The sequence below is a fragment of the Heloderma suspectum genome, chromosome 14 (assembly GCF_057233095.1).
Source record: "Heloderma suspectum isolate Gila_16-S chromosome 14, 16-S_ref, whole genome shotgun sequence".
Classification (NCBI taxonomy): domain Eukaryota; kingdom Metazoa; phylum Chordata; class Lepidosauria; order Squamata; family Helodermatidae; genus Heloderma; species Heloderma suspectum.
Genome location: NC_139471.1, coordinates 24,581,106 through 24,604,020, shown reverse-complemented (window position 1 = coordinate 24,604,020; position 22,915 = coordinate 24,581,106). Strand labels below are relative to the sequence as shown.

Below are 22,915 nucleotides of genomic sequence, written 5' to 3'. Positions count from 1 at the left end.
CCGCCATTGTCCTTTCGCTCAGAGAATGAGCCCCCGGCAGAACCTCCCTCTCCCCAGCCTCCCAGAAATCTCAGCCTACAAAACCTGAGATTTTGGATCTGAGCTAGCAGTGACCGACCAGGAAAGAGATCTCGGGGTTGTGGTGGACAGCTCAATGAAGACGTCCACCCAGTGTGCGGCTGCTGTAAAAAAGGCAGACTCCACGCTAGGCATAACTAGAAAACGAATTGAGAATAAAACTGCCAATATTTTACTGCCCCTCTACAAATCTATGGTGCGGCCACACTTGGAATAATGTGTCCAGGTCTGGTCGCCACACCTAAAAAAGACATTGTAGAGCTGAAAAAGTGCAGAAAACGGCAACTAAAATGATCAAGGGGCTGGAGCATCTCCCCTGTGAGAGAAGGCTACAACAACTTGGATTGTTTAGCTTGGAAAAAAGGAGGCTAAGGGGAGACATGATAGAGGTCTGCCAAATTATACATGGTGGGGAGAATGTGGATAGGGAGACATTTTTCTCCCTCCCTCAAAATACTAGAACCTGGGGTCATCCTATGAAGCTGATTGGTGGCAGATTCAGGAAAGATAAAAGGAAGTACTTCTTCACACAGCTCATACTTAAAACTATGGAATTCACTACCACAGGATGTAGTGATGACCACCCGTTTGGATGGCTTTAAAAGGGAGTTAGACAAATCCATGGAGGAGAAGGCTATCAATGGCTACTAGTCCTGATGTCTCTGTGCTACCTCCAGTATCAGAGGCTGTATGCCTATGTGCACCAGTTGCTGGGGAACATGGGTAGGAAGGTGTTGTTGTTCTCGTGCCCTGCTTGGGGGTTCCTGGTCGACAGCTGGTTGGCCACTGTGTCAACAGAATGCTGGACTGCTGCCTGATGAAGGTTTTTACTAACGTTGTGGGAAACCTCCTTTAGTTTCCTTTGGCCTGCGCCCAGGTGGGAGAAAGATAAAAACAAGACCGAAGGAAAAGACAAAGGCACTCCAGTAGACCCTGGGTCTGATCTAGCACAGCTCTTCTGATGTTCTTATGTTAAAATCAGGCGAGGGCCCTTTGACAACCCAGTCATCTCTCCTAGGAGGGACAGAGCTGACCACACTACAGATCTTATCAGCCTATATAAGGTTCCCGTTGGCTTTAGCTCCCTGCTGAGACAACATCCTCCTATTGCCCCTGTGGGACAGAGTTCCAGCCAGCAGGACCCATTAGGAGCTATCCAAGGTCCTATTTTTTTCTTGCCTTGTTTTGCCTGTCATTGGACGCTACCAGCTTCCCCTGTGAGCCTCAAGGCAATACAGAATGGAACAAGATTTGTACAAGCATGTCTTTAGTTTGCATCATTGATCCTTGTTTTGCTAGTCATGAGGGAGGACCAAGGGGGCTCCACAGGGGATAGTTTCCCCCTCTCTACCACTGGAAAACTTATTCAGCCACCCCACTGTCTTCTGAGATTTCAGCAGCCTTTATCCAGTCTCATCTCAGGCATATCTGCATGCCTGGCAACCAACAATTCTTGTACAAAGGCCAAAGGCAACGCTTTTTGAGCATATCTTTGCAGCCAATAAAAGGGAAATGTGTGTTCTTGTGTGCAAAGTGATGATGGTGCATGCATCTTCCCACTCCACACCCCATCCCGGTATCAGTCTCATAACCAGCACAATCTAATTTTAGCCTCTCTGATCTGTGTAGACTTTCGTACATGTCAGGAATTTCCTAGAGGAAAGTACCAGAGATGAATGGCAGAACCTGAGGATCACATTTGAGGAAGAAGATGAGGATGTCAGAGGCATGTATCTGTCTGTCAACAGAAAAGGAAGTTCAGTGGTAGAAGCTGCTTGCCTTGTTAGCAGGAAGTCCTGGATTCCATTCTCAGCATCTTCAGTTAGAAAAGGATCTTGTGTGTCCACAGGCGATGCGGAAGGAGCCTTGCGGGGCACTGCTGTCAGTCAGAGTGCCCAGCTCTAAAGAGAGCAGTGGTCTGGCACAAAATAAAGTTGATTTACCAGCCTTCCCCAACCTGTTGCCCTCCAGATGTGTTGGACTACAACTTGGAGATGGAAACATAGAACCTGATCCCCCCCTCCCTGCAGGAACTACAATTCCCAGCTGTTCCATCTTCCCAAGGGAACTCTGGGAATTGTAGTTCTGTGGGAGGGGGAGAGTAATGATCCCATATAGGTAATTATTTGTTGTACAGATTAGACAAAACTGGATTATGTTCTTTGAAAAGATCATGGTCCATTCTGAGTGCAACAGCAAACTACAACTCCCAAGATTCTTTGGAGGAAGACATGTTGCAGTGATAGAAAGCTTATATAATTTTGTAGCATAGGTAGGTGCTAAGCCTCTCTGCAAGAGTCACTTCTTTGCAAATCCTGCTTGGAAATACGGCCCCCTGCCCCTGGTCAACTACCAACTCACTCACCCCATACTGTATGCTAAAAAAATAAAAAGCCAAAATTCTGCACCAAGGTAGCCTGCCTACTGCATCTTGAAAAACCGATGGACATGATCCAGCACTTCTTAAATCCCATTGATTTCACATACATTTCTCTTGCACTGAAATCCATGGGATTTAAAAGGGCTTAACTTTGGCTGGATTATGACCCATGCATATATTTGAATATATTTGTTATTATATACAGATTTCTACCTAATTTTTCTGCAACAAGCACACTCAAGGTGCCTACCAAAAATAGAAACATCCTAGAATGCAAAAATAAAATATTTATACTTGGCTTCTTAGACTTAATTAGGATGCAATCCTATGCATGTTTGACAGAAAAAGTCCTACAAGCATGGCTGGCTAGGGAATGCTGGGAATTGTAGGACTTTTTTCTGTCAAAATGTGCATAGGATTGCACCCTTAATAAGCTTTTGCTTGGGTACTTTCAATTTATTTATTTATTAATATTTATTTAATATTTATTAAATTTCAAGCCTTCCTTTGCAGCCTTGAGGACTAGAAACCTGCTTTTTTATTTTAATGAAACCTGAGATGCACAAAATTCTAAATTATGCACCTAATACCAAGAGCCCCAAGTTATCCAGGGGCATATTTTCCTTTGCATTGAAACAGTTCAGCCACAGACCCATCTCTTGTCTCACCACCATAAAACTTTCAATTGTAAGCACTTTGGGGCAGCTGTTTTATGGAGGAGCTTATATTGTAACATGCCACGCCACTGAAGGAGTCATATTAAAAATAATAACTAACCAGAGTGGTTTAGGAGTGGGATATCTGAAGGGCCACCTTCTCCCATATGAGCTTTACTGCCTATTGAAATCATTGCTTGCCTGGCATTTGATAGCATAAGATGGGCTGTTTAATGCATCAGTTGAATTCTTTATGGCTGTCACTGATGTTTTAGTTGCTTTATGGGGTGGCTGTACTGAAACAGCGGATAACTGTTTTAGCTGTTTTAAATGTTGATGTTTTGATTTTGTTGTAAGTCTCCCTGAGTCTTAATGTTTTCGTAAATGATCTTTTCAAATTGATAACTTATGGTTTTACTTCTGTTGTTAGCCACCTTGAGGGGTCCCTTCCCCCACTTTTTTTTGGTTCTGTATTCTTGTATGCTTCTTTCCTTTATAAATGGTCCTTTTCTGCAGAGGCATTCAACTTTGCCGACATTGACCACAGCTATGTGCCCAACCGGGAGGAGATCAAGAAGCAGGGCTTGAAACTCATTGAGGACAAGACAAAGATCACCAAGAAAAAGCAGAGAGGCTCCTCCAAAAAATGATGCTTCCCTACAGCTGCTACCTCAACTGCCTTTTGGGGATGGGGGGAGATCAATAAAGTGTTTATTTGTTCAGCTCCATTTGATGTTCTACTGTTAGTCATAGCCGACCTCCCAGCATTTCACAGATTTATTTTTCTTAAAGGGCATGATTGTAATGAGGGACAAGTGAACAATGTCTGAGCTCCCTGAGGCTCTCCTTTCCCCACCCGCATGCTCGTTTCACCTCATTCTCGCTCCCAAATGCAAAAGTGGGTTCCCCCCCCCCCAAACAGGAAAAATACGTTTCCAGGTCCGCACTCCCCCCCCCCATTGATTAATGTGTGAAAACATGGCCTTTTTGGAAAAAGCACATTTTAAGTGTGATTGCAGGTGTGAGAATATGTGAGCTTTTCCTGAAGAATGTGATCCCTTTGGCGCTCGCATTCGGGGCTGCAAGCGGGGCATTTTTGACAGTTTTTTGAGCATAAACAAAATTTTTATACATTCCGAAACCCCCTCCATCCACACCCAAGTTCACTGTCACCTCCTACCCTATTTCTCATGGCTGAAGGTTGCACTGTCGGCTGAATCAATTTACTCGACAGTTGCCCAGCCTGCACTGTTCCAAAGCAGTTGTGTCACACCGCTGTATGAAAAGGCACCTTAGCATTCCTGCATGGGCATTTCCATCCATGTGTATTAGAGGCTAGCTCCAGATTTTTTTCCTGGGGTGGGGGGCGGCGGTTTCTAGGTGGGCCTCCTCTTACTGCTTGCTCAGAGAGGGCAGGAAAACGGCCAGTAATGTAAAGGAAGAGCAGGAGCAATTTGGAGCCTTTGGAAATTGGCAGTGGATCCCCTACAGGGGCAGGTCCCAGACGATGCTAGACCCTGGTGCTAGCCCTGATGTTAGCAAGACACACAGAACCATAGACTCATAAAATGTTAGGGCTGGAAGGACCCCGGGAGGGCATGTAGATCTGACCCTCAGCTCAATGTAGGCATGTTGCAACTATGGCGTCCCTGATGGATTGCCTCTCAGAACATGGTTTCACTAGTCTCACCAGTAAAACACTAGCCCATCTGCTGCCTGATGAAGGTTTTTACTAACCTTGTGGGAAACCTTCTTTAGTTTCCTTTGGCCTGCGCCAAAGACCAAAGGAAAAGACAAAGGCACCCCAGTAGGGCCATCTTTATTTCTGCTGCAGCAGGATTCCAAGCCGATTCAAGGCAAAGATAAAAAGACAAGGAATGTTTCTGTGTCACGGCACAGAGCTTTTATACGTCAGGTATTGCTCATTGGAAGGACAGATACTGAAGCTCAAATATTTTGGCCACCTAATGCGAAGAGAAAACTCCCTGGAAAAGACCCTGATGCTGGGAAAGATGGAAGGCAAAAGGAGAAGGGGACGGCAGAGGATGAGATGGCTGGATAGCATCACTGATGCAATGAATGTGAACTTGAGCACGCTCCGGGAGAGAGCGCAGGACAGGAAGGCCTGGCGTGCTGCGTGGTCCACGGGGTCACGAAGAGTCGGACACGACTGAACAACAATGGTGTGGGAAACGTGCTCAGCGGCGATCTTTTCTCGCCGCCGCATCGGGGCCAGCTTACTGGCGGCGTTTTGCTGCTGCGTGATTCTGCGCAGTGCCTGTAAGTGGAAAGCACCGACTCATCCTTAGTGTGCGTGACGAGCTTTAAGGTAATGGTGGTGCCCAACTCCCGGGATCAGTCACCGCGCGATCAGGGCAGCCATAGAAATCTTAGGTCAAGCCAGGAATCTTCTCGTCGCTAACCAGCTGTTGGAAAATGAAGAATCTGCCGGTCCAAACAGACCCTCCCCCCGACCATCAGTGGCCCTGGCCCCTAGTTGCCCTTACTTCCCAGTCACTGAATATGCAGCAGATTAGGCCCTTGCCTGCAGTACTGAAGTGCATGTGCAGAGTGCCTTTCCCTCTCCACTGAATAACCTGAGGCTGCTTGAGCTCGACTGGGCTTGCGGAGCAGCAGGGCTTCTAGGAACGAAAGCAGGGCGCGGCTTGCGCCCAAGCTGGAGCCCGGCCAGCACCCGCTTCTTCCGTTTGGACCTAAAGGGCCACCGAGAGGCTCTCCCATGCCTCCCAATGGGAAGGCACCGCGGACGGAAACGCGCGAGCGACGGTGTCTACCGTTCCTGTCCCTCGCGGACCCCCGTACCCAGCTCTCCCTCTCCCTTCCCGCTTTCCTGGTTGCTAAGAAACGAGGCCAAACCAAGACGGCGGAGGCGGGCGCCGCATTTCTCTCCCACGTGTCCTAAGCGGCTTGCCGTAGGCCGTTCTTCCGCTGTGATCATAGATTTATAAAAAGTCCAAATGCACACGTGCGCGCACGTGTTAGGCTCTATGATGAACTATTCTGTCTCCACGGTCCTTTTCTTTTATTCATTCTGTTATTTATTTTTCTGACCAAACCAACCAAACGCCGTCACCTCAAAAGACCCCTCCGGGCTGCCGTAGGCTGCGGCCAAGCCGATGTGGCGGCAGAAAGGTTAAAAAATCTGAGGCGCGGTGACATTCGTTTTCTAAATGTCCTTCACGGGATCCCGTAGACCGTGGCAACGCGTTTACCTCTGACGTTCCCCCCGGCCCCCCCGTAGGCCAAGATGGCGTCGCTTCCCTCTGGAATGTCCCTCGCGTGCTGCCGTAGTCCGGCCTCAATCGGCTCCCGCGCCCGCCCCCCGTTGCTTGGAGAGAGAAAGAGGCCGAGCCAAGATGGCGGCGGCAGGAGCCGCTGAGGCGGGGATGGTGTCGGGCGCCGCGCGGGGGGCTGCCCCTCAGCGGCCCCGGGCGGCGATGTAACCGGCCTCGCCGGCCGGCCCCTCAGAGCCAGGCGGACGCCGCACCCAGCCCCAGCCAGGATGTTCTCGGCCCTGAAGAAGCTGGTGGGCTCGGACCAGGCCCCGGGGCGGGACAGGCCCATCCCGGCGGGGCTGCAGTCCATGAACCAGGCGCTGCAGAGGCGCTTCGCCAAAGGCGTCCAGTATAACAGTGAGTGACATGCGGGGAAGCCCCTTTCGCAGGCCCCTGGGGGAAGGAATGAGGGGGCTCTGCTGGATGGGGGGAGGGGGCGGCTGCCTGCCTGCGCTGAAGGGGGGCGCGTCATGGGGGGCTAGCTCCGGGGAGGAGCAGTTAAAAAGGCTAGGTGGCTGGTAATGGGGGGGGCTCCCCCCTCTAATCAGGCTGGGTGGACCAGTGCTTTGACTCCGTGTAAGGTGGCTTCCTACTTTCTAGGGTGTTCTGTGTGGGGCGGGGGCGTGCGTGCGGGGGTGGGAGCAAGAGCCAGCCAGGGGGTGGCGTGGTTCCTGCCAAACTGGGGAGGCCAGTTTCAAATCCCCGTTTGGTTATGAAGCATGCCAGGTGACGTCAGCCTTGTCTCTCCCCGTCCCCTCTAATTCTACCTGAAAGGGTTTCTCTAGGGAGATGACAGTGTGTGCTGCCTTGAGCTCCTCGGAGGAAAAGCAGGATATAAATGTAGGAAACCAAAATCAGGAGCGGTCTTGGTTACATCAGAAGCTGTGCTGTACTGAATCAGATCCCTCTTGGTCCAACTAGACCAATATTGTTGACACTGTCTGAAAGCAACGGTTCTCCGGGGTTTTAGGCAGGATTCCTTCCTAGCCTGACCTGGAGATGCTGGGGATTGAACCTGAGCCCATTTGCATGTAAAGTAAGATTCCAGTCCTGATAGTTCTGAATAAACGGACGAATTAAATAGGAATATTGGAAGCTGCCTTATACTGAGTCAGACCCCCCCCCCCCCCCGGCTATCTAGACCAGTATTGTTGACACTGACGGGCAGCAGTGGCTCTCCAAGGTTTCAGGCAGGATTCCTTCCTAGTCTTACTGGAGATGCTGCTGGGGATTGAACCTGGGGTCTTCTGCATGCAAAGCGGGGGCTCCAGTACCGAGCTGCGGTTCCTCAATTGAGCACATGTGTTCTGTGCAGAAAATCCTGGGTCCGTTCCCTACTATTCTTGACTTTGAAACGATCTTGGGCAGCAGAGATGGGAATGGTGTCTCTCTCTGCCAGCCAATTGGAGTAGGCAGTACTGGGCTAGATGGACCAAGTGGCCTGGCTCTGCCAAAGGCAGTTCATCTGAGTGTGTGTGTGTGTGTTTGTGTGTAAGAATGGCAGTTGGGATGCCAGCCTCTGCAGGGATGGATTCTGTTCCCTGCCTTTGTGAGGAGGGAATGAGGTTGGCAGGGGCTGCTGCCTGCTTTCGGAGAGGGAAAAGGCAGAGCTATGTATGTGAGGGAAGGAGTGGGTGAGGAGTGCCCTATTTTGTGAAAGGGAACAATGGGGTTGGGCACTGCACAAGCAGGTGTTATGGGAGGGTTTCAAGAGGCCAGATGTGGAAGTGTGGAGGAGGGTGGCTGAGCTTGAGAAATGGATGGGAATCTGTTTTACTGATCTCTGTTTTGGAGGCATTCTTTGCAAAATAATATTTAGAGTTTGCTGCATACTCAAAACAATGCACTGTTGAAATACAAACAAATTGCAGTTGTACAATAGGCAATACAATACAAGCAATTGCGGTGGGGTGCTCTTGACTTTAGAATAGGAATGCCCGGAGCTGCTGCCTGCTATTGATTGGGTCAGGGGGCAGACTGCCTTTGAGGGAATGAATAGATGAAGATTGCCTCTCTTTTGAAAAGAGAGGAATGTGTTTGGCATTGTGGCTATGGAAACAGCAAGGAGGTACTGGATATTGGGGTGGGTGGTGGGTGGGTTGAAGAATAGAGGGGCTAGTCATAGGGTTGAGGTGAAGCAAGTTGTTTGCTTTGATTCGCCTGAAAGCAGCTTCAGCACTTCTAAACACAGAGAAGGTCGCAGCCAAGATCCTTGCCATAGAGAGCCACTTTATTTATTTATTTATTCATTCATTCATTCATTTCATTTCTATACCGCCCAATAGCCGAAGCTCTCTGGGCGGTTTACAAAAATTAAATCCAAACAACACACAATAAAACAATTTAAAATATACTGAACATTAAAACCACAATATAACAATACAACCACAATAAAACCTAGCAGCAGTGCAAGAGTTTAAAATACAGATTTAAAACAGCAAAGATAAAAATTTAGAAAGCTAAAATGCTAAAATGCCTGGGAAAATAAAAAGGTCTTCACCTGGCGCCGAAAGGAATACAATGTAGGTGCCAGGCGAACCTCACTAGGGAGCTCATTCCACAGCTGGGGTGCCACAGCAGAAAAAGCCCTCTCCTAGTAGCCACCCGCCTCACTTCCTTTGGCAGGGGCTCACGGAGAAGGGCCGCTGATGATGATCTTAAGGTCCGGGCAGGCACATATGGGAGGAGGCGATCCTTCAGGTAACCTGGCCCCAAGCCGTTAAGGGCTTTGAATGTTAACACCAGCACTTTGAATCGGGCCCAGAAATGGACTGGCAGCCAGTGCAGCTGGAAAAGTACTGGCGTAATATGAGCTCGCAGGCCAGTCCCTGTTAACAATGTTGCTGCCCTATTTTGGACCAGCTGAAGTTTCCGGATCGTTTTCAAAGGCAGCCCCACGTATAACGCATTGCAGTAATCCAGACGAGAAGTTATCAGAGCATGGATAACTGTAGCTAGGCTATCTCTGTCCAGATAAGGGCGTAGTTGGTATACCAGCCTAAGCTGATAAGAAGTGCTCCATGCCACTGAGTTCACCTGTGCCTCAAGTGACAGTTCTGGATCCAGGAGCACCCCCAAACTATGAACGTGTTCCTTTAGGGGGAGTGCAACCCCCTCCAGAACAGGTTAACTATCACCTAGCCAGGCAGACGAACCACCCACTAACAGTACCTCCGTCTTGTCTGGATTGAGTTTCAGTTTATTGGCCCTCATCCAGTCCATTACCGTGCCCAGGCACTGATTCAGAACAGCCACTGCCTCACCTGGGTTTGATGAGAAAGAGGGGTAGAGCTGGGTGTCATCCGCATATTGATGGCACCTCAGCCCACACCTCTGGATAACCTCCCCCAGCGGTTTCATGTAGATGTTAAACAGCATGGGGGATAAAATAGAGCCCTGTGGAACACATAACACTTGCTGCTATGTTGCACTTGGAAACCAGGTTTGGATCCTTGTTCAGTCTGTACCTGTAGAGTTCATATGTAGGCCACCTGTCCTGAAAAGGTGCTTGCATGAGCTCAGATTATGGTCACATTTGTGTGACTAAACATTTAGCAGGAGTCCCTTGCTTGGGGCAAGTAATAGTTCCTTCTGAGCAAGTAGCCTGCTAAGCTTGCTTCATTCAAGCTGCCCTGTAACACACAGGTATGTTTGAGCAGTTCTCTAAGTGTGGGTGGGTATACGTACTGTTATTTCTGCAGGGCTGAAAGAAAACCCTAACTGAGGCTGGTTCCTAAGAGCTTGATTTGTGTGTGTGTGTGTGTGTGTGCGCGCGCGCATGTGCGCTCACGTGCATGAGAGTTTAAATTGTTTTCCCCAACTGACTTTATCTGTTCTGTGTAGCATAGTCTAATTTCAGAAGCCAGAAGGAGTGTAACCAGGTGGGGTAAAGGCATTTGCTCTGTCAACATGGCATGCTGATTTGTGTCCTTGATGTGCTTGTCTTTGGGTGGAAGAGTGTTTGTGCCCCTGACTTTTCCCCTTAGCTTAAGAATGCATAACACTGGAGAGCTGCATTGTGTGTAGGATGCTTATGTGAGCATAAATTGTACACCCAGTTAAATGGTTGTTGTTCAGTCGTTAAGTCGTGTCCGACTCTTCGTGACCCCATGGACCATAGCATGCCAGGCCTTCCTGTCCTCCGCTCTCTCCTGGAGTGTGCTCAAGTTAGTTAAATGGACCTAAGTCCTATTCATTTGGTGAAATTGGCTTCCATGTTAAGAGAGCTTGGATTACAGATTGAGTTTCACTGTGTTGCCCACAAATCACCCTGCTTTCCCAGTTCTGATCAGAGGCCAGGAAGGGGGCATCCGCTCTTCATATATTGTCTCTTTGAAGCTGCCTTAGGCAAAATATGCGGCAGAAATGTCTGCATTTTGTTACTGTCTTTGGGATCAACTGAGGTTATCTTCTTAATGATGTCATATTTATAGCAGCATCTGAACAGCAAGAGTAAATAAGGAAGCAGTTTTACTCGCTGCCTTTCAGTTGAAGAATCCACTAACCCCTGGGAAAATCCATCATCCAAGCCTTTTGGGAAGCTCTGTGAGATGTATCTGTTTAGGCTGGCTGGGAGAGTCAGATTGATAAGTGGTGAAATGTGTAGGCTGTCCAATTCATTTCTTTTTGTTTCTAATTTGTTAATCTCCCTGAGCCATTGGGAGGGTGCAGGCTTTGGATGTATATATTCAAAAGCAGCATCAAACTGTAAAAGAGGCTGTTAGTTATAAAGAGGGGGTTATTACAGCATGCAGCTGTAGCAACCATCTGTGGACAGCCCTTTTCAATAGTAAAATCCAGGAGAGTGTATGTTGTTCCAAGAGGCTCATTCCCTAACTTAAGGTGGGTTGGGCCACCATTGCCTTTTGCTGTTCAGGATTCTTTTTCCAGAGAGGGACAGGAATGAAAATGTGCAGGTAACCTATGTAAAACATTACACATATGTTTTCTATTTCATATTGGGGCGAAAGTTGGTTCCTGGCTGCGACAAGGCTGAAGATGATTGGTGTAGAACAGCCTTCCCTAACCTGGTGCGCCCCAGAAGAGTTAGCTTGCAATTCCTGTCTTTCCCAGCCAGTGTGAACAATGGCCAGGCTGGCTGGAAATGATATGGTTTGCAATTCAACCCATTTGGAGTGCACCAGGTTAGAGAAGGCTAGTGTAGAAGATCAGCCCCCAAGGCCACTTCAGTCTGCCTATGTGCCTAGAAAATTGCTTCTGGTGGCTGAGAATTTGCCACATCCATTCCTGCTTGAACCATTTGAAGTTAGCTCCTTTTTTAAAAAAAGAAAGGGTTGAAGAGGAATATTTCACTAGCAATGCAAAATATTCCTGTATGGGCACTGATGATGGCCTGGCAGTGTCCCACACTCTTCATTAGTGCTGGCATTCTTAACTGGGAACTGAACATCCCAGACATTTCAGCTTTTCTCTTGTAGGCTCATGTGAAGTGCTGGGCCCAGGCTGCTCCTGCATTTGCCACTTCCTGTGGTGCTGGGGCCAGCTCAACAGCTCAATGCTGTTTGTGGGCTGTGGGAGCTAGATGTGCATTGGATATGCATCCATCTCCTTCCCCTTCAATTTTTGCTGCATTGCCTCCAAGAATGAGTTTCACTTTGTGCATTATCTTAACAATGCTTCTGTTCTAGCCGCTATTTTTAACTGCAGCTTTCCATCCTTGGCAAGAAGCTTTCCCATCTCCATAGTAACCCTCAGTGCTATGGCCCAGCTGTTTCCAAATGGCAAAAGTGCAGATAAGGTTTTTTGAGGGGGGGGGGTATCCACAAGGTGGTCTGTGTATTCTGAAACATTCTGTGTGTGTGACACTCAAAAATAGCTATGGTGTGAGATGTTTAGCTGATGGGTTGCAAGGTGGAACTGTGGGAAACTGAAAGCCTGTGCTTTCTGACCTGTTGCCCCCTTTGATGGCCAGTAAGTGAAACTCAGAAGGCCTTGTGTTGGAGGAGACCTGCAGCCAGTCAGAGTAGCCCATACAGGGCGAGATGGACAATAGCCGGACCAGGCATATGGCAGCTTCCTCTAGATGTTTAGGGACTGCCTGCCAACTGGAAGTTCACAGCTCCTGCACGAATGGACTTGACGTGTAATTGCAGCTGGTTGCTAGCCGTTTGTGACCATTTTTCCATCTGTGAACTAATCTGTAGAACAGCTTTAGGAGTCCGGGGGCTCAAGTGCCAGGCATACAGAGAGCTGTTGCTTGACCAATTGACTCCCAGTGGACCACTCAGGATGTTTGTGATTGACTCTGTGTGATCTGTAATCTCCTTGGTAGAGATCCCTTGAGCAGGATGTGCTGCTTCTTGCACCCTGATGCCCAGGAAGCACCATTTCCCTTGCCTCTGCACCTGCCCATCCTTGCTTTTGGATACTCCCAGTTCGATTTGCTTGTCAGTTTTTCCGGCTTTGGCCCTCCGGGCTAGACTTCTCTGATGTTTGCTGCATTACTATACGTGCAGGATGCCATAGTTCTGTTCCTGGTATATCTGTGGCAAAAGCCCCATCTCTTTTCAGTAGGCAACCAGAGTGGAAAAATCTCCAGTTTAGTATTGCAAGTGCTAATAAGAACAGCAGCAGGACGTGCACCCCCTTGAGGTTAATCCTTTGCTATGCATGGTATCCCTGAGCTTTATGTCAGATTTTACAAGGAACCGCCCTCGCCCAGGCGGGTCCTGATAGACAATATCTATGTCAAACAAAGGCAGATATTTACATAGAATTTAGTTTTGTGCTCCACACACAGGCATGGATTCAAGGGACACACACACACCTCCCCAATATTTGTTTATCTTTGTGGTCACCTTGTGGTAGGTATGAATGAAACAGCAAGTGGGGGTGGCTGAAAGGGGTTTAATTCCCAGCTGGCTCCACAGCAGTGCTTTTTTGGACACGTTAAATCAGTGGGGGACAGCCTTTTTGGCAAGGGTATTGCATGTCAGAGTACAAGGCAGACTCATTGGGCCTTCTCTATGCATGAGAAGACCAATTCCTGCCTGGCATGAGGCAGCCATATTTGGCTGACGTAAGGAGAGACTTCCTAGGACTAACAGCAGTTGGTCCCCCTTTGGGTGATGGGCCATGGCTCTCTAGTGGCAGATCGCATAGTTTGCAAGCACAAGCTCCCAGGTTCCATGCCTGCCATCTCCATTTTTAACAAATATCTTGGGTAGCAGGAGAAAACCCCAGCAAAGACCTTGGAGAGCCCCTGTCTGTCAGTACAGACACAGTTTGGGGCTAGACAGACCAGTGGTCTGGCTTGGGATAAGGCAGCATTGCAGATTCAGTGGAGGCCCAACTGGCTGCCATCACCAGAGCTAGGGGGCTCTCTCAACTCCTGTCCGGGTTCCATTAGTGCACCCTGGCCTGACTTTCAAACCAGTAGGCATAGAATGAAACTTGCCTTGTTGCACTTGAATATTTCATGACTTTTGGAGGAATGCAGATTGCATCAGTTAGCAGTGGCTGGCACTGGGGGTGAGGGTGTTGAGGACAGCATCTTGGTCCCTAATGGAGAAGGTGTTGTTTCCCCCTGTTTCAGCCTACTTCGGGTCTGACTGAGAGGCCCTTCTCTGAACTCTCCACTTGTGGGGGTGCAAGTGATGCTTGGCATCTGAATTACACGGTGTGTTCAGCTGTGTGTTGGCCAGTTCCTCTCATCCCCATCACTGCGATGTTCCTCCCCCACTGGATCAAGCACTGTGGAGTTCTTCTCGCTCTAAAAGGCCCAGGAAATGTAGCTGATATAACTCTGCATCACTCTTTGAATTGGAAGCAGTATTGTGGTACTGGTGTGTGTCTGTTGCATCATCTCTAGGCCATAAGTGAACAGAAGGGGCTATCAGTGTTCTTTTGAACTGGGGGAAAGTGTTGCTGCAGGGGCAAAATAGCAGAAAGGTGGTAGAGGGGCAGTCAGTTTCTCCTTTGCTAGGTTAGTAGCAAATTGCCCTTCTGCTAACTCTTGTGTTGCTTAGATAAATTCTGCCACAACTACTCACAAATTGCATAAGCTGCCTTGCTCTCCTCTCCTGGCTGGTTTCCATCTGGTCTGGCTGACAAGCTCCTTGTAAGGGGGACTGAGATATGGTATGGGAACAACTTTGAACAAGTGTTAGCGAGAAATATATCTGAAGCTCAGCATTGCATGTTTTTCCTGTCTTCAGCCATGCATAGTGAAGCTTCTGTGGCAGCAAGGGCTTTATGATATGATCTGGTTGAGCGAGAGATGAGTGGGCCACAATTCTGTACGACTTCTGCTTGTGCAGAGCCAGCAAAGCAGAATTGGCAAAATCAACCGTAGCTCAAATGAGCAGCTTTTGGTGCAGTCTAAAAAATGCCTGTGTGCCTTTGCTCATGTGCTAAAGTAGAGCTGGGTTTCTGCACAGCCCTCTGAGTGGTGCAATCTTCAGTTTCCACATTCCTGCCTCATCCTGTTGTTTTTAGGATTCCGCGACACAGACAACTGTAGCACCGTTGGGCAGATTTGCACCAAAGTAACTTTGGACATTTGCCTTCTGCATGAGTCACTTTTTCCTCACTCTGGGGAAGTAATTCTTTTACCAGCTTATCTCTACCTTTTGTCAGTTGGTGTATGCTGCACTTTAATCTACTGTGAAGGCATTTCCCTGTAAATCTTAGTAAAGGGTAGGGCAACATGGACCCTGTCCAGTCTCTTTCTGCTGGGATGTCTGCTTGTTCCTCTTGGTGCTTCATGTCAGAGGCTGTCCAATTGAATCTAGCCCAGGCTCCTTCCTCAAGTCTCCTTCCTGGTTGGAATAGCCTGGCACAAACACACCCATGAGCTTAACTGACCCCCACCCTGCCTTGCCCAGCCATGGCCTGGGAGGGTTCCAAGATGCAGAGCTGCTGTGACTGTTTGCCTGCTGTGGCCTTCAGGATCTGAGGAATCTCCTGTTCAAACAAGAGGGCAGAAGGCAAACTATAGTGAAAACTTTAGTCAAGATGTGTTAGGATGTCCAGTTCTACCAAGTCCTACACAATCAAAGAAACTTCATTTAGTTAATCATATGAATTTCACTTTATTTAGATTTGTGTAAATGTGCAAATGAATGCACATCATTCTGAAGCAAAGAAGCATTTTTTAGATGAGGCGTGCAAGACATCCATGGCCCTGTGGGGAAGAAGAAGGAGCGAGGGAGACAGGAGCAGGCAAAGTGAACATCGGGGCCTGCTCCAGTTGGACTCCCCCCACCCCCACCCCAAGCAGGGCTAACTGACATCCATGGCCCTGTGGGGAAGAAGAAGGAATGAGGGAGAGAGGAGCAGGGAAAGGGAACATCGGGGCCTGCTCCAGTTGGACTGCCCCTCCTTTGGGGGATGAGAGGGGGGAGCAGGGCCATCCCACCAGCCCTGCTGACAGTCTACATAATTTTTTCCCTTCTTCCCTCCCCATCGCCTTTTCCTTATGCGTCATGTCTTTTTAAAGTTGTAAGCCTGAGGGCAGGGACTGTCTTCGTTGTTCATTGATTATAAACTGCTCCGGGAGCCTTTTTTGGCTGAGGAGTGGGATAAAAATACTATAAATAAATAAATGGGTTGTGGAGCAGGCAGCATTTTTGAAGAGACATTCTCTCTGTGAGGGAAGGGATGGGGTACCTCTTTTAAGGTGGTTTTTGGCATCTGTGGTTTCTGCAAGTACTTGTATTAGATGCGTGTGCGTGTTTAGTTGGCCGCTTGATTAATTGGAGCACTTTTTTTAGTTTATCGAAAGGGATTTTTTAATTGAGTAAACTAACTTAGCCTTCCCCAGCCTGGTACAAGCTTGCTGGGGAATGCTGGGGGTTGTCATGCAAGACATTTGGACGATACCAGGTTGGGGAAGGCTTGTATAACCAGTAATGTTGCAGCCCTAGGCATACTGTGCAGAGCGCCTTGAGAACTTCTTGCTGAAAGATGGTATCTAAATAAATAGGACATTGCAGACACCTAGCATTAGCTGTGGCAATATCTGTGGTTTTGATGGTGTCCTAGGTGGGCTGGGTGTGATGGGTGGAAATGCCTAGGCTAGAGAGAGGTCCTTGGCTTTGCCCCAGCTTCAGAATTCTTTGCATCTGGAGGTGGAGTACTGCCCATCAGGTAATGCCAGACATTCTGACTCGTGGAGGGATATGCAAGGGGATGCTTAGAGTGGCTACCTTGGGTTGCTTTCAGTAATAGTGCTGGCTTGAAGAGAGCCTCTTCCTCAGGTGCTTGTGGCAAATAAGAATTGCCTGGAAAAGTTGCAAATCAGAACACGTGTTTCCCCCACTGTGCCATGTGTGGCAGGCTGGCTAGTAGAATTCTTGTGGGCTGTAGCACGTGGCAGTTCATTTTTATGTCAGCTGAGATACAGATATGTAATTTAAATTGGATGTACAAGAGCAGCGATGCATCCCTGCAGGTAGACTTTAAGTGCCATCTCTCCATGCTGTTTATAAACCTCTAAGATTTAGAGTCTAAGCCTTAGAGGTTTACAAAGAGTAGGAAGGGCTGCACAGGTGGTTTTTCTCTTTCAATTTGGGGCCACTCAATTAAATTGGCTGTGGATCTTGATAATTTCTTTCTCAGGGATTGAACATTTTGTATGGAGTATGTAGCAGGCCAGTTCAGCCTAGTTGTGTATTCTTTGAGTGGTGGTGAGATCTGTTCCCTACTCCTCCCATAACAAAAATAGCTTTCCAGAAGCTGAAGATCTAGAGAAGCCTTCCCCATCCTGGTGCTCTCCAGATGTATAGGACTACAACTCCCAGCATTCCTGACCGCGGGCCTTGTTGGCTGGGGTTGATAGGATTTAGCATCCAAACATCTGGAGGGCACCAGGTTGTGCGAGGGTGATCTAGAGAAATTTCCCCAATAATTTGGTTGTTGGCAGCATGAAGGCGTTTGTGTCCATTCGCTTGGTGTGGTGCATAGAATCATAGAATAGTAGGGTTGGAAGGGGCCTACAAGACCATTGAGTCCAACCCCCTGCTCAATGCAGGAATCCAAGTCAGAACATCCCCGACAGATGGCTGTCCAGCCTCATCTTGAATGCCTCCAGTGTGGGAGAGCCCACCACCTCCCTAGGGAATGGGTTCCATTGTCGTATTGCTCTAACAGTCAGGACGTTTCTCCTGATGTTCAGCCGGAATCTGGCTTCCTGTCACTTGAGCCCATGATTCCGTGTCCTGCATTCTGGGATGATGGAGAAGAGATGCTGGCCTTCCTCTCTGTGACAACCTTTCAAATACTTGAAGAGCGCTATCATATCTCCCCTTAGTCTTCTCAAGGCTAAACAAGAGATTATCAATCTCTCCTGATAAGGCTTTATTTCCAGTCCCCTGATCATCTTCGTTGCTCTCCTCTGAACCCTTTCCAGCTTTGCATCCTTCTTAAAGTGCGGTGCCCAGAACTGGACATAGTACTCCAGATGAGGCCTAACCAGTGCTGAGCAGAGGGGAACTAGTACTTCCCTGGATTTGGAAGGTATACTTCTATTAATGCAGCCCAAAAGAGCATTGGCCTTTTTTGCAGCCACATCCCATTGTTGGCTCATATTCAGCTTGTGATCGACAACAATGCCAAGATCCTTCTCGCTTGTAGCGTTGTTGAGCCACGTATCCCCCATCGTGTAACTGTGCCTTTGGTTTCTTTTTCCTCGGTGCAGAACGTGGCATTTATCCCTATTACATTTCATTCTGTTGTTTTCTGCCCAGCACACCAGTCTTTCAAGATCACTTTGAATTTTGTTTCTGCCTTCCAAGGTATTAGCTATCCCAGCCAAATACAACTCTGCCTTCTCTGATGATTTGGTGGCACATATGGGAGGTAGTGGGCTCTCCCACACTGGAGGTGTTCAAGACGAGGCTGGACAGCCATCTGTCAGGGATGCTCTGACTTGGATTCCTGCATTGTGCAGGGGGTTGGATTTGATGGCCTTGTAAGCCCCTTCCAACCCTACTAGTATATGATTCTATGTCGCTACTTCAGGAGAAGCATGAAGCATAAAGTGCCATTTAAAAGTAATTACTTCATACTTACCTAGTCAGAGATGAACTAAAACTGGCTTTTCCTGCAATGCTAGCAGTATACATCTTCATCTTGCTTTTTGTCTTTTTTTCCTACTGGATTGGTGTGAGTAGGCAGGCAGAGCCTACTCTCTACCCAGGCAGAGAGTGCATAATGTCTCTCTTGCTTTCTTTTAATATGGTGCTGTAAGAGATGAGAACTTGCAAAGGCCGATTCTCCACTTGCAAACTGCTTTTCTCTCCCTCATCTCCCCATGCTTCTGCTTTTTCTCCTTCCCCAGTGAAAATCGTCATCCGAGGGGACAGAAACACAGGCAAGACCACTTTGTGGCATCGGCTCCAGGGAAAGAAGTTTGTTGAGGAATATATTCCGACTCAGGAGATCCAAGTCACCAGCATCCACTGGAATTATAAAAGTGAGTTTGGTTGGAAGTTGGAGGAGACTTGGAGGTGGAGGGGAGGGACCTGGCTGTCTTCTGCAAACCTCTCTTTCTCTTGCTGTTGTGAGTTTATGTGTTTTTTATTTGTATTTTATTATTCAAATTTATATACCACTTTCTACAAAAGTTTCAAAGTGTGAACTTAAAATATAATGGCATAAAAACAACAGTAAATATAACAATAAACACAAGATAGTATAAATTAATCAGCAATAAAACTGCGCATTCTACTGTGTGCTACAAACCATAGCTGGCTCGGTCGCACTTCAGTGCAAACATGTAAAGAGAGGAGTGTTAAGAAGACATCTGAATGTCAGGACTGTGGGGGCCTGTGTAATGTCATTTGGTAAAGTGTTCCAGAGGGTGGGTGCTGCCAGACTAAGTGCTCTACTGCATGTGCTCCTGAAGCAAAGCTCCCCTCATTGCTAAAGATGCACTGCTCAGGCATGCATGTCTTCCAGATACCAAACCCTTCTGCAGATTCGTCTACCAGAGCTATGCTGTGTGGGTCAAACATGGCTCGGATTTGGCCTAACCACCTCTGGGCAGGCTTCCTTTCCTTAACACAATGTGTGTTTGTTCCCCACTTCTAGCCACTGATGATATTGTGAAAGTTGAAGTCTGGGATGTAGTTGACAAAGGTAAGGCTCTCTTCTCTTTTAGTAGTACAGTAGTCCTTTCTCTTTCTTTAGAGTAGACATGACAACATGTAGAAATTGGTATCTGCTACTCAGTATGTGCCCGTCATCTTCTTCTGTTGCTGAAAAGTGGATAAAAATGGCTTAACGTATTCTCAAGCTTAATGTCATGAGAAAGAAATAAAAGATACTACAAGCCCAAGGTATGTATCCGCAGGAAAGAGTGCCTGCTGCTTCTCTGAACTGAGTCAGTGCTCTAGCCTTGCCTCTTTCCAATTGGCCTCCACCGGGGACTGGTAATTCCATTGTGCCTCTGTATCCAAATTGCACCCAATACAGGGTCACAGGAGAATTGCCTGTTCTGGGAAGAGGCTACCAGTTGCATCTCTGTATGAGTTGCTGCTTTGGCCTTGCCTCCTTCCAGTCAGGAGGCAATTTTAAAACAGTGATGTAGAAACCCCATGATGTGGGCTCCTTGTAGGATGGATAATTCCTGCTCTTCCATACCCTCAGTCAAAGCCTTTTTAGGTAGAAGAGTGAAGTGTGGTTCTGGTTTTAATTAAGGGAAAAAAGTACCTCAATCAGAAGTTTAGGAAATAATGACTTAACAGAATCCAGAGGGTAAGACACTTGTGATGTCAGTTGGTTGCATATTTGTTTGATTCCTGAAAAAAAGATTAAGGCTCATGATTTTTCAACTTGCTGTTCCCATTGTTTAAATTCTGTTCCATTTCATGATTGCTGTTGTTTTTGTCTCTTTCTTTCTGCCAAACCCCATTGTGTTCAGGCCAAAAAAACCACCTGCGTGACTCCTTGGGTGAGAGCAACTTTAGCTTAGATCTTGGTCCCTCCTTAGCAAAGCCTCTTGAACCTTAGTAGTTAAGTGCTGATAAGGCCGGGATCCTTGCTTCATCCTTTCCTTTTCCCCCCATGTGTGCGTTTTTGTAGTTTCACATGTCCTGCTGTGCCCTGAAAGGCTCAACTGAAACTGCTTGCGGGGGGAAGCATGTGTGGCAAGGTTGTGTTCATTTTGGAAGATTTGGTTACCTCCCTCTGCCCTAGAAAATAATGAATCTGACCTGGGAATCCCCAAATCTGGTTTGCAGCATTCCGGCTGTACAAACACATGCTCTTTAGCCAGCATCTTATGGCATTGCAACCTCCTGCTGCCTTATAAAGTCCATTTATTTCAAGGGGCTTCCACAGCACAAGTTCCGCTCAATTGAATGGGGGTTGCATGGCAGCAGTTCTTGGAGAATAGCTCCCATTGCTTCACACAGGACATCTTACTCACTTGGGTGTGGGTGTGTGTGGTGCACATCAAGCATGGAATTTGGCGTGTGAGCATTTTGGACTTCATAGGTTTCTAGCTCTTGAGGCCAGGAATAAAAGACTTGGTGTAGTGTGGACAAAGCTGGGTGAAACCCCCAAAGCCTGATCGGGTCTGTTCAGGACTGCCAGCAGTCAGCTGGATGTGCTCTGCACCTCTGTGAGTGTATTAAGCTGTCTCTTAGTGTAAGACCATTGGTCCATTGGCTTTGTGCCACTGGCAATGCTGGAGAGGGAACCTGGGACTTTGTGTCCATAATGCATTTGCTCTGCCACTGAGCTATGGGTCCTGCTTGGCACAGTTCCTTGGCTGTCCTGCTGTTCCTACAGTCCAGATATCCTCCCCTCCTATTCCCCATGTCCACCATGAGCCAGTAAGGTGCAACAAAGAGCTTCTCTTGGAGCTGTGTTATGTGTGACTACAGGAAAACACGTGTTTCCTCACATGAGTGTGTAGGCCCCAGGGAAGCTGGCCCAGTCTGGAATTCTCTGTAGTGTAGCTCATCATGTTTGTTCAAATATTGATGTTATACCTTCAGCATGCAGGATATGAGTAGTTTGCTAAAAAAAACACCACATGTGAAGTAGCCCTTGGCTTTTGGAGGACCAGGGTTCAAATCCCTTGTTTGAGCAGGAACTCTCTTAGATGCCATTGGCCAAGTTGTTCTTGGAAGATCACCTGCAGACATCCCTAACTTGGATAGCACATTCTGACTGTGCCTCTTGGGTGGCTTTGGGGCAGGACTTTGGGCAGAATTTTGGGGATGGCAGGTGCACATGGCTTCTGTTGCAATTTTATCTCCATTCTGCCTGAGACAGGCTGGCTTTCAAATGCCGAAGCTAATTCTCCGATTCGTGTCCTGAGTTTTGATGCTTGAAATGTTGCTCCCATTTGCAGCAGGCAGAGGCAATCCTATCGCAACCTGGCTTAACACCGTCCTGTAGCTTCTTCCTTGCTGCTTGGGTCAGCAAGTTTTGAGTTCCTTACACCTGTTGCTACCACCACCACCAGCTCTCAAGTGCTCCCCTACGTAGCTGCCTGTGGTTTGCTTAGAGGAGCTGCCATGCCTCCAGCTGTAGTGAAAGGTCATCCTGTTGAGTTTCTTGTTCCTTCTGTCAACATGCCTGCACTTCTCCCTGTTTGAGCTTGTGTTGCAAGGGGAAAAGTGTGATGCATAAAGTTGTGAAAAGAGAATTGCATGTTGTGGACCCTCTAATGATTCTACCTAATCATTAATCTGACATCTTCTAGAGCTCTCTTTTTTTCTTCTTTCAATAGGCAAGTGCAAAAAACGAGGGGATGGCTTGAAACTGGAGAATGACCCTCAGGAGGTGAGGTGTCTTTCACATCAGAGTTCCCTGGTCAGCTCTCTTTGTGGAGGTCACAGTGGGGCCATCTCTGCCCCAGTAAAGCTTGGCTCCCACTGGGATGACAAGGGCTGACTGCAGGATTTGGGTGAGGAGAGGGAGGAGGCAGGCAAGCGACCAGCAGAAAGGAGAGGGAAGGGTGTGCAAACTGGGAGCATGCTGAAGCTCTCTCCCCAATGATTTGTGGATGCAGGCAAGCCAAATCCTTGCCAGCCAATGCAGACCTGATAAATGAGCTTTACTACAGGGCAGCATTTCCATTCTCCATTGCAGTGCTGCCCTGCAGCTTCACAGCACAAGGAAAAGTAATGGGTAAAGTGAAAAGATCACAGGATGGCTTTGGTTTAGCTACTTATTTTATTTATTACATTTCTATACCACTCGATAGCCTGGGTGGCTCACAAAACAAGACTTAAAACTGTAAAATACAGTAACATAGTAAAACACAATATAAAAACTTTAAGTTTAAAACAGAATAAAGCCAAAATAAAAACCTGGGTAAAAGCTGGCAGCAGTGCAAAGATCTAAACATCCAATAATGCAGTTTTAAAACTGAAGGATTAAAAATCCCTTTTGTCCCTTCTGCTCCTTAGCAGAGCCTCTGCCACCCTCAGTATCTGAACACAAGGATAAGGTGGGGTATGAATTTTTGCCATAAAACTATAGCCAGAACACCTTTAGCTCTTGATACTACCAGCTGTCAGGATTCC

The 22,915-nt window shown here is 47.7% G+C and overlaps 2 protein-coding genes across 7 annotated transcripts in view; both read left to right on the top strand.

Annotated features, from left to right (window-relative positions):
- The window catches only part of CCDC183 (coiled-coil domain containing 183), a 34,441-nt gene extending 30,599 nt beyond the window's left edge, over positions 1–3,842 (top strand). For all 3 annotated transcript variants that reach the window (XM_084821459.1, XM_084821460.1, XM_084821461.1), the window contains 2 exons: positions 1,708–1,804; positions 3,631–3,842. In XM_084821459.1, coding sequence (XP_084677585.1) covers positions 1,708–1,804; positions 3,631–3,764 — 231 coding nt within the window. In that variant the 3' untranslated portion in view covers positions 3,765–3,842. The remainder of the gene's footprint in view (positions 1–1,707; positions 1,805–3,630) is intronic.
- Positions 3,843–6,462: 2,620 nt separating this feature from the next.
- RABL6 (RAB, member RAS oncogene family like 6) overlaps positions 6,463–22,915 on the top strand; it is a 42,232-nt gene continuing 25,779 nt past the window's right edge. For 2 of the 4 annotated variants that reach the window (XM_084821113.1, XM_084821114.1), the window contains exons 1-4: positions 6,463–6,767; positions 18,712–18,846; positions 19,464–19,511; positions 22,117–22,169. In XM_084821113.1, the coding sequence (XP_084677239.1) occupies positions 6,638–6,767; positions 18,712–18,846; positions 19,464–19,511; positions 22,117–22,169 (366 nt within the window). In that variant the 5' untranslated portion in view covers positions 6,463–6,637. Of the gene's footprint in view, positions 6,768–18,711; positions 18,847–19,463; positions 19,512–19,562; positions 19,712–22,116; positions 22,170–22,915 lie in introns of those variants that run through there. The other 2 variants (XM_084821115.1, XM_084821117.1) reach the window with 2 other exon arrangements.